Raw genomic sequence first — 14,069 nt, 5'->3', positions numbered from 1 at the left:
CAGGAAACAGTGATATAAACATAAACCTTTCACAGTGCTAGAAGCTTCTTCATTTATAGGTTTAGAAATGATGTGTCAGTGTATTCCTGAGAATGGAAGACGTGAAAACTGTCATCCATGTTCTTCACATAAGTAAAATTTTGTCCGTTTTTTATATGTCTGCTGGGTGCACACAGCAAATTTGAATACCTCCCATAAAATATGGTGTGCTAAGTGATGATGATAGCCAGTCAATCTTAGCTATAAAACAATTATACTGCCTAATTGTGTTAGGGTTGTAGATCAAATGTCCAGCTGACCAAAAAAAAACATTTTACTACCTTCCAATTAAATCAGAGATGATCAAAATCTGGGATGAAAGGACTGTTGGCTGAAGCAGCAGGTGCTTTTGTCAGTGTGTGTGTGTGCTGTAGTCGGGGTTAAATGACCAAATGTCCCCACAATGAAAGCAAAACCGCATTAGCACAGTGACATTGTGACCTCCAGCAAGTAAATTAGTTTTCTAACCAGCTATGACAGGCGATGCTCAGATATAATACCACATTGCTCTAACTATTGTTTCCATACAGCAATATCCACCATATTTTAAAAAATGGATGCGGCTAAAGTCTTAAAAGCTTTATGCAACACTGTTAAAATAAATCTGTAGAATTTCACTGACAAATGAGGTTGATGGTCTATTTTCAATAGTATAACTATATTTGAAGGACACAGAAGTCACTATCAAATCAAGCTATTGGTCAGTGTGATGGTGAATCCGCGTGACAATCTCTAGACCCCGGACCCCGAAATCTGCATCTTCCCCCTTAAATGAAATTTGGGATTGCATGGATTTCTATTGAAATGATTGGATTTCTCCTGTGAAAATACACTGAACAAAGTTTCTTGGTAGCCCTGCCCACACGGAATTCTCATTGGACCAAATTACCGCTCCAGACAGCATGAAACAGACGTGATCTTCCCTATTTTGACATATATCCGAGTGGAAAAAAGAAGACAATAATTTTGGGCAGGACTTGATTTTTGATCGGATCGTTAGATCATTGTCGTTAGCTATTGCTGTAATCTCATGTGATTGACAGGTTATTCCGCCCTCACATCAGTAAACACGTCATCAGTGAAGAAAAGAGATGTTGTTTTTTGCAAGAAGGAGGGGAAGTTATTTTGATTGAACATTAAGAGGGCACATAAATTAAAAATAATAATATGATCTTCACAGATAAGTAATTTATAATAAATAGCCTACTGCAATATTCCATTTAAAAAAATGCCTAAGTGGATTTCATGGTGACTTTAAAACTCAAACACGAATAAGGTAAGGCTGTAAGTTGAGAAATATTGTATATTATATTTGACAAATCCCTAAAGTTCCAAAAAGTAAATCATAAAATGAAAGTCCGCGTGAGAGAGCGTTCAAACGGAGAGAACGGTTCTGATTGGCTGTGATTGTGATTGATTATGTCGCGTCGTGCAGCTGTTTTCGGGTTCATTGTGGACAGGCAAATGCCTTGTAACCGTGTCGCGTCGCACCTGGTTAGGACACGGTTGTAGGATTAGATGTTATAATAACCATTAGCCATTTTATTGAGACCATTAGCTTAATATAGAAGTCAATAGAAAGTCCTCACCGTAGAAAACCAAACGTGAGTCTTTGTCAAATAGAAACAAAGAGAGCAAGACAGAGAGGTGGATTCATATTTCATATTGAATTTTAAATGCACGCCTCTGCCTCTCTATATAGCCTACCAAGAACGCAGTTGATCTGAATGCATAACATAATATGTGAGTTTATGCACCTTGCAGGCAAAGTTTCAAGGGAACTGCCACCAACCAGATCTCTGAGTAGCGGCAGGAGTAGAAGAGAAGAAAGGACGTTCACGTTTGTCGTATCCCTCCTTTCACTACTTTCGTAGGTGGAAGAAGCTGATGGACGTGATAGCCGATTTAATGCAGACAACTGTTCGTTAACCTGCACGGACTATTAGAAATGGGTCCAGCTTTGTCGAGGACAGGAGACGGAGAGACGGAGGAACATTACATGTGTTGCCCTGCGTAAGAACCCAGTGTGAAAGAAGAACAGATTTCTATTGCGCTTTATAGTTCAACGCATTTGTAGAATCGCACGGCGGTCGAGTCATGTCTTTTGAATTCCGAATACTGATGTTTGGAATCGGGACAGCCCTGGTTATATTTGTTATTATATCTGATATATCGGAAGTGGAGGAAGAAATCGCGTAAGTAGCCTTAAATTCGACTAACCTACAATAAACAATACAGTTAGCCTTAATATAACATTCTCTTTTTTTTTTTGTCTTTCTCTTTTTTTTATGCACAGCTGTAGGCTACTCTATCTATGTTTAGCCTATATGTGATGTTTTTGTTTAGGACCCATGTCCACCGTGCTTTGATTCTCTCAAGAGAGACTTTGTAGAAGCCCAAACAATGGACAGTCCATTTAGGACTTCGGGCTGTGTTGGCTTGGTCTGAATATAGGCTACACGAGAAAATCGAAAATAACTGTGTATTTTATTTACCTAATTATTTTGCGTAGCCTATTTGTCTGGAAAAATCAGGTTTTTTGGGGGGGAAAATAACTGGTTTAGTTGGTCATCATTAGGTGGTCTAAGCCAGGTTTTTCCCCTCCTCTAGGCTACTCGCTATAGTATTGTACTGGTATATTATTATTTTTGTGTATTTCAATAAACATTTTTATTTATTTCAATAAGTTTTTATTTATTGAAATCACGTTTTTAATTTATTTTAATTCAAAAGAATTAATAAACACATTTTTACTTTTTCTTCTTTTTTCTTTTTTTTTACATTTCCAAGGACCCCCTAGCACTGTCTTGCGTCCCCCGGAGGGTCCCTGGACCCCAGTTTGAAAACCCCTGGTCTAAGCTGTTCAGTAGTCTGACCAGCTAGCGTATTCCAAAAACCAGCCTGACCACCCTGAGCTGATTTGTTGCTAGTCTGAGATAATTTGCACATTGGGCCAACTTAATGACCACCTTGGACCTGCTAATGATTGGCTTGGACCAGTTAATAACCACTTTGGCCCAGCAAACAACCAGCTTAGACCAGCTAGAACGTTCCAAAACACAGACTATACATTTTAAACTGTATTTTTCAGTGTAATACTGTGTCTAAGTCAAAGGAGGGAGACAATGTGTTGTCCCGAGGACTATTGTTTGCAAAGCCTGCTCAGTCTGTGCATGTGGGACTTTAATTTGAGGGAACACCTCGTTTGATATCACATCAATTTAATAGATGATTCTGTACATTCTGGAGGGGATGTTTGATATTTTAAAGCCTTTAAACGGTTAGTTCACCCAAAATCAGTTACTCAACAACCTCATGTTGTTCCAAACCCATAAGCAAGGGTGTCCAATCCTGCTCCCGGAGAACCACTGTCCTGCAAAGTTCAGCTCCAACCCCAATTAAACACAAGTGAAGCAGCTAATCAAGATCTTAAAATATTAGAAACTTTCAGGCAGGTGAGATGGAGCTAAACTCTGCTGCACAGTGGCCCTCCAGGACTGAGTTTGGACACCCCTGCCACAAGACGTTCGTTCATATTTGGAATGTAAATGAAGATATTTTTAATGAAAACTCAGAGATTTCTGTCCCTCCATTGAAAGCATAAACATTGTTTAGGGAATAGAGCCCTGCAGATTCTCAAGGATGCTTTGTATTGCAATGTCTGTATGTAAATAAGATCCTAAAATAGTTAAGTGTGAGAGTGTCTTTTCAGAAGACTTTGATTAAACCACTCAAAACTAAGATTTTTTTTATTTTTGGGTGAACTAACCCTTTTAGGTTCATCTCTCATCCATTCAGATTTGGTTATCAGCAGAGCGATCAATCAGTGCATGCATTTTGGAACTGGTTTTGCTGAATATGCATACAGTTTCTTATTATTTATTCTTGGCTGATCTCCAAAATGTGTCAGTCAGACTTTTGCTGAGTGTGAAACCTTGAATGGGAGTCATCAGATAAATGCAGCTGACCCTGCTGCTCTGTGACGGATGGCTGTTGGTCTGTGGTTTTGTTCTACTCTTGAGTGTTCCGTTTGCACCCATTCATGCAAGTGAAAAGACAGTCTGATCTGTGGTTTGTGGCATCTAGAGGATTACTGTTTGATTTGTGGCTTTGAAGCTACAGTATGGAGACAAAAATGAACAGTGTGCCCTTCCTCCGCTATAATTGAACCCTGAAGCAGAAATCCTCAGGCTTACATAATTGCAAATCTTGCTGTCTCGGGACATACACTTTAAAGCTCTTGAGTGAGAAGAATGTTTGTGCATTGATGGATTAATTGCAAGAATAATTGCACGAGAAAACAACAAGTGTGTGCCGCCAAGACATGCCATTCATTTTTAAATAGATACTTTGAGTTGCTATTTGGCGTTTTATGCAAAGTATTTGGCTTGTTTGCTCTGTACCGTGATATTTTATTTCATGTTTCTGCCGCACTAATTACAGTTTATCCATTAAGCATGCAAAGGGTATATTTTCTCCCTCATATTTGCTAACCCAGTATATCCCAGAGACAAATCCCAATTTGGAAATTTCACACCTCGTTTACTAGCTGTCAGAAGGCATTAGATGACACTTATGATCTATTTTTTGCTCAAGTTATTGGTAAGATTGATCATTTATGGAATTATATTCTAAATTGTTGTATCATACAAGGGATCTAAGGGGTATCTCTCAGAACAATTATAAGCGCTTTGAAGCAACACCACCATTAAATCTGCATTTGAAGCTGCTCCCCAGAATTTTAAGAGATCAGTGCTCTGTCTGCTTAATAATACACGTAGCCATGACTTTGGGGGAAAGATGGAGAACATTGCCGTGAATGGTAGACAAATAGGACTGATTTGCTCAAGGATACAATGCAATCCTGCCCTAAATGTTTTCAATTGTCACCCAGTAGGTATGTGAACGGCTATTATCCTTGCTGTTATGTTAATGTGATTCCTCCAAGTATTATTATTATTTTTTTATTTTTTTTGCTGCTTCTATTGGAGTTCACAATGACCAACATATTTGTTTACATGTATCTGACCACCTCAAACAGTTTCATGAAATTCCTTTTGGTTGTTGTAGTAAATCTTCCTTCTAAACATCCTCTGTGCTAGTAATGGCTGAAATAATTGTTGTAATGAGTTGATGAAACGATTAATAAACAACAACAAGGGTTAAAACATAGCCATGTCCTTGGATTTGTACCATGAAAATATTCTAAAGAGTTAATATAAGTGGAATGGCTCGCATAAAGGTGCTAAATATTAATGATCATCATCCCAATTCAATTTTGCGTATTTGTTCCAGTCTGAGGTCTAATTGCCTCTACCTCAATTATCTACTCACTGATGTGATTTCAGAGCTTTATTAATGGTCATGTTACTGGATAAAGATGATGAATATTTTCTGCCTTCTCCTCTTAGGAACATTGAGGATTCACAGAGATTTCACTTAAAAAGCTTTGTCTTTCAGTCCGACAGGTTTGTAAACTGATTTGTTATATTGTTTATGATTTATGTTTCCAGAGAAAATGTCATTGTTGCTTCCAACCAAATATTTAAGTGGTTTTGTTTTAGCCCTCTAAAACTAATGCAAGAGATTTAAAATGTAAATTTATTCTATTTTCTGTTTCTTTACATGTTACTTATTTCGATTTTAAATGACTAAAACTATAATATCAGTTATAATTTAAAACGTTCTCAAGATCTGTTTGTTTTTTCTGCATTACTGTTGCATCTGGGTTTTGAGAATTCATTTCATGGTTTACCAAAACACATCAGATGTTATATTTGTAGCCTTGTCTAAGTTGCTAATACTGATTTATGGTAAGTGCATATAAACACACTGTTATGATCTTTCTTTTCTTCAGAAATTCAGTCCTGAATGCTGTCCCTACTTCTCTAGTTACCTATAGAAAGAGCAAAGTCTCCTCTCCAATTCCACTGCCAGGAATAAAGAGCAAAACCTGCAATTCATCGTCACCCGAATGGACTTTCAACAGAACCCTGTCTAACCTCATCAGGTATGGCTCGATGTTTTTCAAATGCCCAGTATGGCATTTCTGAAGAATGTATAATGTGGTTCCCTGTTAAAACTTCTATAGTCTTTTCCTGAGCACTCATAAAGCTTTATGATTTTTCACTTTCCCTCCAGGAAAAACATTTTGAGGTTCCTGGATGCTGAGAGGGACATCTCAATTCTTAAGAGCACCTTTAAACCGGGGGATGTAATTCATTATATATTTGACCGCCAGAGCACCACAAACATCTCTGAGAACCTCTACCAACTGTTGCCGACGGTGTCCCCCATGAAGAACCAGCATTACAAACAATGTGCCATCGTAGGGAACTCTGGGATATTACTGAATAGCAGCTGCGGCAGAGAGATTGATTCACATGACTTTGTCATTAGGTAAACATCTGTCTTCTGTCACATTCAACATCTGTTGACAACCTGTGATGTAACTTAGCTAGTTAGTAAGTGTTCTCATCCGGAATCAAACAACAAGTCAACCTAAACTAGCTGTAAAGAATAATTATGTCATAACTAGCAATATAGAGCTTTTTTATAAAACAAGCTTCAAAAGAAGTAATTACTCCATTTTGAGGCACACAACACACTGTGGTCTCTCTTCATTATCTGTTGTACTGGTGAATCCGAGGATGAGATATGCCTCATCATATTTTCTTGCCTTGGAGTACGTCAGAAATGGAACGGGGCAACAGTTTACTGTCGGAATTTCCAAATTCAGTGTAGACAGCAATACTGTTTATAATGGGTCCTATTAGCTTTGCGTCTGGTGAAGACACGTAGTTGTGATGTTTAAAGTAGATTCACCATTGCTTTACTTTACGTTTACCTGGCACTGGCATTCCTTTCACAAACTTGAAATGGATAATTATATATTTTTTGCACGGCTCCCTGCAATCAATTCTGATTCTTCAATCGTGCCCTTTAGCGGTCTGTTATTCCACAACAACAACTGCTTCAGACCGTTCAAGCGGGTGTCAAGTTATCTTGAGGTAATAAAATGTCAAATTAATATTTTGTTCAATTATTTACTTGTTACAGGTACCCACACAACATAATACGTGGTCTTCAATCACCTTGAAGAGGTTTCTTTTGCATAACAATGCTGCTGACTGTACACTATCCCTTGTCGCTCCCCCCCCCCCCCCCCCCTCCCCCCCCCCCCTCCACGTTTGAGAACCACTGCTTTAAAGAAATTCTGTTTGGTTTTCAAACAGCTTGTGGATCTGTATGTGATTAAATGCACTTTTGCAATATCTTGACTCCAGGCTATTCCAGGCTTGACTCACAAAGTCTGAAGGCTTTCAGAACTGAAGGGTGATGCATACTGCAATTTGTGACCAGCTGAGCAAATATGACATTTGTACAAGTCATACTAAGCCATAGCCTTGGAAACATAATTAGGCTGTCTTCTGAAAGTGACTAAAGTTCACTTGCCTTTAAAATGTTCTGCCTACGGCCGAAAGCTGCTTGCTTAAAATACCAGCAAGCGTGCTTCATGTGATGCCTGCAGTAGTGTAATACTGTGACATTCTCAATCCTAAGTGAGTCTCATCAGCCCAGATGTGCTCTTAGGACATTAATGTCATTCAGCCCCAGTCCAGGGACATTTAGAGCCTCAAAGATTAAGTAATGTAGGAACTTAAATCCCTCTTGTGTGGTTGGCATGGCTGTTCCACTGGGCAAGGACAAAACTGTGTGTGTGGGAGTGTGACTGTGACAGCTAAGCCTCAGCGGTCGGCATGGTGCCAGTGTTGAAAGGTTTTTCCAGGTATTGTGGCAAGATGATAATGCCAGCACTCTGCTTGGTATTTGCTTTAAAGTCACCTCTGTGGAGTTAAATGATAGGATGAGCTCTAAAAGGTGCTTGCTTAGTCTTTTGGAGGATTCTGCACGTATGACTAATGCAGAGTGTAATATTATGCTGTATTTTATAGTAAGATAAATTACTTGTTTTAAAATGAAGCAAGTCTGGAGTGAAGGTCATTTACCCGTGCTTAGATTGTTGCTCTTTATATGTCACTTTGTTAACAAACAATGTGTCGCTCTTGATACTGTGGCACATTTTGTTTTGCAAAGTTTGCTGCTTCAGTTGAGGTGATAATTCACACTGTTTCTAGATTATTGTGCAGAGCAATCAGGTGCATTATAAATAATTGCAAAAAGCTTTAAAAAAAAAAAAAAAACTTAATTACAAATTTCAGTGTTTTTTTTTGTTCCTGGCACAAAAATAGCTAACATCATTTCACTAATTTAATCAGCACATGGGAAAGTGTTTTTTGGCCCTGGCACAAAATGACTAGCTAACATTTAACAAATATCATCAGCACATGGAAAAATACTGAACAAGTACTAATGAGGTGAAATCACTATATTGTTTTGATCAGCTTTCAGTCTTTTGTGTTAGTTATGGTTGCCTCCAAAGAAAGACATGCAGCCGCCATCTCTTTGCGTCAAAATGGTCTCACATGCAAGGGAATTGCTAGACTTTTGGAAAATGGCCTGGTGTCAAGGGAAGCAAAGAAGCCACTTTTTTCCGCGAAAAACATCAAGGACAGACTGAAATTCTGCAGGAGGTACATGGATTAGAAGGTAGAAGACTGGTGCAAAACTATATTCTCTGGTAAAGCCCTCTTCTGACTGGTTGGGACACCTTGAAAATCAATTGTCCGGAGAAGACAAGGTGAACGCTACCATGAGACCTGTGTCGTGCATCCTGAGACCATCCACGTGTGGGTCTGCCCAATGACTCTACCATGAATAAAGAATGGTATCAACTTACAATGACCCAGGAGCAATTTGGTGGTGATCCGTGCATTTTCCAGTATGATGGAGCACCACGCCACAAGGCAAGAGTGATAATGAAGTGGTTCAGATCATTAACTTGAAATTGTCCTATAAATCCTCTTAGATAGAGAACCTGTGTCAGTCCTCTTAAGCCTGCAAATTGTGATCAACTCCGAGCATTAATAAGGCAAGAATGGATCGCTGTCAGAATTTGGCCCAGAAACTGATATTTAGCATGCCTGGGCGAATTGCAGAGGTTATGAAGAAGGGTCAATACTGTAAATGTTGACTCTGCATATTTTTAATGTTTTTGCAAATTAAAGCCTTTAAAAATTATGAAACGCTTATCATTGTTTCTCAGTATACCATAGACGCATGTGAAAAAATGACCTATAAATACTGAAGCAGCAAACACGAAATTTATCACTGCCAATTCTTTTGGCCACGGCTGTAGATTGCGGTTCTCTGATTGGTGGAGATTTCTTTGCAGACTCATGGATAATGTAGTTTTTCACTAGGCATTCTGCTGTTGACACACGATTAAAAAAAAAGAAGTGCTGAAGTTCAACAAGAGCATATATACCCTGGATTAACAACCCTGTAGCTGACATTAGGTTTATATGGTATCATTTAAAAAAAATACCCCTATGGAGAAAATGAATGGGAGTTTTACTTCTTGAACTCAACTATTGCACTCTATTGAAAAATAGACATGAAAGACAGTTTACTCTAATGTGCTAAAGCGTCTTTTTCTGCAACCACAAAAATGCAAAACACTTGCTTATAGCATCTGCCCTGACATAGGCTATTTGTGTAGAATGTGTTTTGGGTCTATTGTGTATGTTTATATAACATGAAAATAAAATATAATAGGTTTATATAAAATTGTTTATGGCTTGCTGACGTGTTAACTATGAAGATAACTAAGGCTGACTAAAAGGAATTACTATATCAGTGTTATACACTGCTTAAACGCTGAACTTTTAGGGGTTGTAATGTGCGTGTCCATGCATGGTGACCAGCCTAACCTGAGATTGTGACTTACTGTACTATACTGTATGTGTGTGTCCATTTCCAAGGTGCAACCTTGCTCCTGTGGAGGAGTATTCAGCTGATGTGGGCCTGCGCACCAGTCTGGTGACCATGAACCCTTCTGTGGTCCAGCGTGCCTTTCAGGACCTGAACAGTGAGGAGTGGGTGCAGCGCTTCGTCCACAGGCTGCAGAGCCTCAGTGGGAGTGTGCTGTGGATCCCTGCCTTCATGGCTAAAGGAGGAGAGGAGCGAGTGCAGTGGGTCATCCGCCTCATTCTTCTGCATACCATGAACGTCCGCACCGCCTTCCCCTCCCTGCGCCTGCTCCATGCTGTCAGAGGGTACGTGCCCATGCATTTAAAGGGTTCGTTCACCAAAAAAATTGTATTCTGTCATTAATTTCTCACTCTAATGTCGTTCCAAACCCGTAAGACTTTGGTGAAGACTTTTTTGATGAAATCTGAGAACTTTCTGTCGCTCCATTGACAGCTGCACAACTACCAGTTTGATGCTTTAAAAAGTTAATTAAGAGATCCTAAAACTAATCCATATGAATAGATTGGGAGTCAAAATTTTCTGAAGAGACTCGATCGCTTTATATGATAAACGGATTGAATTTAGTCTTTTATTTACATATAAACAGTGATAATTGTAACACGAGAATGAATCTCATTGGTTATCGCACGTCAAGCAAACATGCTTGAGCTTCCGTTTACCACAACTGATGTGTGAGTTGATGAATATTTATGTGAATAAAAGCCTAAATTAAATCTGTTCATCATCTAAAGCGAACAAGTCTCTTAAGAAAATTTTGACTAAACCGCTCAATTCATATGGATTAGTTTTTACGATCTCTTTATGAACTTTTTGAAGCGTCACAGTGGTAGTTGCGTGGCTGTCAATGGAGGGACAGAAATATCTCAGATTTCATCAAAAAGATCTTCATTTGTTTTCTCAAACATGAACTAAAGTCTTATGGGTTTGGAATGAAATGAGGGTGAGTAATTAATCACAGACGTTTCATTTGAGAGAACTATCCCTTTAAGACTACTCAAATCCATGCTGGCTAAAGCAGGTGTATCAAGCCTTTCGTTATTTATAGTTCAGGCATCAATACATTCACATCTTGCTCCACGACCACAGACTGTTCCTGTAAATGGATGAGGACGCTCACTAAGTGCACACAGGCATCTATATATCTAACAGGCATCTATATATTACAGAAGGTCTTTTGTTAGATCGCTCAACAAATTCAAGCCCCTCTGGGCTCAATTGTAGTCGGTTGTTTTTAAATAGCTCAACCTTTGCCGCCTCCATTGACCTCTGCATATTTCAAGACCGTCATTCAGCCCTCCCTCAGAGCAGAGTGTCTGAACCCACCATCGTGGCTAATATGCACCTAGCCGAGGAGGTCTTCTTAGATCCATCTGTGGGCCAGATTAAAGGTCAAGTAAGAGACAGCTGTTCAGTGGGTGGTGTATTGAGGAAAATATGGCATAAACAATATGTTGTAGTTGATCAAATGATTAAAAAAAGAAGTATATTTGTAAAGGAATAGTTCTTCCAAAAACAAAAATTCCATCATTTACTCGCCCTCGTGTCATTTTAAATCAGAATCTAGTTTATACGACCAAGTTTTCAGTGAAAGTTCTCAGGCTTTTTCAGCATGTTACTTTTTGATAGGGTCGATATTGTCCCCACCACTTTTTGAAACATCTCGCGGCACGGATGTACCTAATACAAACGAAACATCTTTAGTTGACTATAGCAGAGTATTCATTTCATTCGTTTGTGGTAAATAAGAGGCGATCAGGCGCTGGAATGTTGTTTTTTTAAATCATGTTTGTTGCCACTGTTATCAGGAGTTATTGAATTTAAATTTAGTGTATGTTTACATGACAGTAATGTACTAACGCATTTTACGTGTACAGATGACAATGTTGTTAAAACGATCATGCACATGACGTCACCATTTTCCCAAATTCGTGTTTTTGTAGTTTACATCTAGATAACGGTATCGTTCTCAAAACTTGCACTTTAGTGCAGAAGTTTGTTTCAGAAGTTTGTGTTTTCAGGCCCTCAAATGCTGCTGTTATGTAAATGAGTGGCCAAATCTCATAAAGTTTTCCGTTTCTAGCTGAAAATGTAGTGTAAACTGCTCTTAAATCCCGATGAATCAGAACATCTGTACTCAGCCCTAATGTACAAAGTCCAAAGGTAGCTTTAAAAATGGGATCCCAAACCCCTTTGTTATCTGAAACTCCTTTTCTCCAGACTCCCCTTTTCTTCAGCCGTCCTGAATGAATGGCACTTCACGGATACACAGAGAGAGCCCTATTCAGGGTTATTCAGGGATGACTGGACTGGAGAGGGTTCAGTGCATCTTAATGGACATTGTTCAATTGTCTGATCTCCTCCTTTTAAACGTGGAAGAGCTGCACCCTCAGGTTTGGATGTGGGTGGAGCTTGCATGAGAATATTTAAAAAGGGGGATTTAGCTTAAATGCAGCCTAGGCTCCTTTTTTTCCGGTACAAGTGCCGTTTACACAACACTGTTTTCAACTAAAAATGGAAAATTTTGTGTGTTTTGGCTGCTCATTTACACGACAAAAGCGGTTTTGGGGCCTGAAAATGCAAACTTTTGAAAACGGGTTTCAGTTTTTGAAAACGATACCGTTTTCATCTCAGTGTAAACTACAAAAATGAGAATTTGTGAAAGCGGTGATGTCATGTGGATGCATATTATGTGTTCAGTCTATTGGCGCGTAGTGCTTCTTTACAAAGTGACATCGCCAACTACTGGCCTGGCAGCAGAACACAGCATTTTTTGTCGTTTTCACGGATTCTTGTGAACGGGGATCGTTTTGACAACATTGTCATCTGTACGTGAAAAATGTATTGGAAAAGGTCTTCTGTTTTTAGTACATCATTGTCGTGTAAATGTGTTTGTCACTCTTTTAAAACCTTATGTACTACGGTTCAAAAGTTTTAAAGAATTATTATTCTCTAAGGACAAATGAAATTGATAAAGTGACAGTGAAGACTTAATGACGTTACAAAAGATTTCTATCTCAAATAATATTTCAAATTTCCACAAAAATATTACACAGCACAACTGTTTTCAACATTGATAAGAATAATAAATGTTTCTTGGACACCTAATCAGCATTAGAATGATTTCTGAAGGATCATGTGACACTGAAGACTGCAATGATGCTAAAAATTCAGCTTTGCATCACAGGAATAAATTATATTCTAATATATATATATATATTTTATTGTAATAATATTTCACACTATTACTGTTTTGCTGTATTTTTTTATCAGTAGTGTGTCTGATTTTCTAGGTTTTCTGAAGATTTTAACAATGTAATTGATCTACAAGTATAACACAGTATAGATCATACTAATTGTAAAAAAGAATAAACTTAAGTTTGTAATCATCAACTTTCTTGCAGGTACTGGTTGACCAATCATGTCCAGATCAAAAGGCCCACCACCGGACTCCTGATGTACACCATGGCCACGCGCTTTTGTGATGAGATCCACCTGTACGGCTTCTGGCCTTTCGCTCATGGACCTGACGGCAAACCGGTCAAGTATCACTACTACGACACGCTAACTTACCACTACACATCTAGAGCCAGTCCGCATACAATGCCTTTGGAATTTCGAACTTTAAGTGCTCTTCACAGACAGGGGGCGCTGCGGCTGCACACGGGACCATGTGAACTGCCAACATGAGTTTTTACAGTCCCATTCAAAATGGGTTTATACACTGGACCTTAAACACGCTTGGAGAAAGAAATGCTGTGACAAAATCTGGATTACCTGAATATTCCAGGTAAATCTCTGACCAAATGTGAGAATGCAATATATGAACGGGGCAAGGGTTTCTTACGTGTTTAACCTTAAGAAGGTTTTTAATCCCCAAATAAGGCTCTTTTATGTGTGTTAAGGATGTTTTATGTTTTCATGTCCCATGTTTTTTTTTTACATGATTCATTAAGTGTCTCATTTGTTCAGATTTAGTTGTATACCATATTTGGCCACAAGATGGTAGCATAGTGATAAAATGGGTCTTCAGCCTTAGTCTTTTGGGACAATTTGTGTAAAAAAAGAAACATTAGGAATGTCATTGATTTGTTGCCTTTACAGTCTATGTGTCTGTTAAGCCCACGGACGGCGTGGAT

The 14,069-nt window shown here is 38.7% G+C and overlaps 1 protein-coding gene across 1 annotated transcript; it reads left to right on the top strand.

Annotated features, from left to right (window-relative positions):
- The first annotated feature begins 1,614 nt into the window (after window positions 1-1,614).
- st8sia2 (ST8 alpha-N-acetyl-neuraminide alpha-2,8-sialyltransferase 2) lies at window positions 1,615-13,866 on the top strand. The gene is made up of 6 exons (XM_056255636.1): window positions 1,615-2,234; window positions 5,451-5,507; window positions 5,897-6,049; window positions 6,181-6,438; window positions 9,924-10,217; window positions 13,335-13,866. The coding sequence occupies exons 1-6, from the start codon at window positions 2,137-2,139 to the stop codon at window positions 13,618-13,620; spliced, it is 1,146 nt and encodes a 381-aa protein (XP_056111611.1). The 5' UTR covers window positions 1,615-2,136; the 3' UTR covers window positions 13,621-13,866.
- Window positions 13,867-14,069: the final 203 nt, after the last annotated feature.

The sequence above is a fragment of the Rhinichthys klamathensis genome, unplaced genomic scaffold (assembly GCF_029890125.1).
Source record: "Rhinichthys klamathensis goyatoka isolate OS25496 unplaced genomic scaffold, OSU_Roscu_1.1 h1tg000005l_1, whole genome shotgun sequence".
Taxonomy (NCBI): Eukaryota; Metazoa; Chordata; class Actinopteri; order Cypriniformes; family Leuciscidae; genus Rhinichthys; species Rhinichthys klamathensis.
This window is presented reverse-complemented; position numbering and strand designations above follow the sequence as displayed.

Bases quoted from the DNA above. Each gene is read 5' to 3' on its own strand.
- st8sia2 (XM_056255636.1), top strand. From the start codon at position 2,137: ATGTCTTTTGAATTCCGAATACTGATGTTTGGAATCGGGACAGCCCTG. The intron at 2,235-5,450 runs GTAAGTAGCCTT...TTCTCCTCTTAG, and splicing joins GAAGTGGAGGAAGAAATCGC to GAACATTGAGGATTCACAGA. The intron at 5,508-5,896 runs GTTTGTAAACTG...TCTTTTCTTCAG, and splicing joins TTTGTCTTTCAGTCCGACAG to AAATTCAGTCCTGAATGCTG.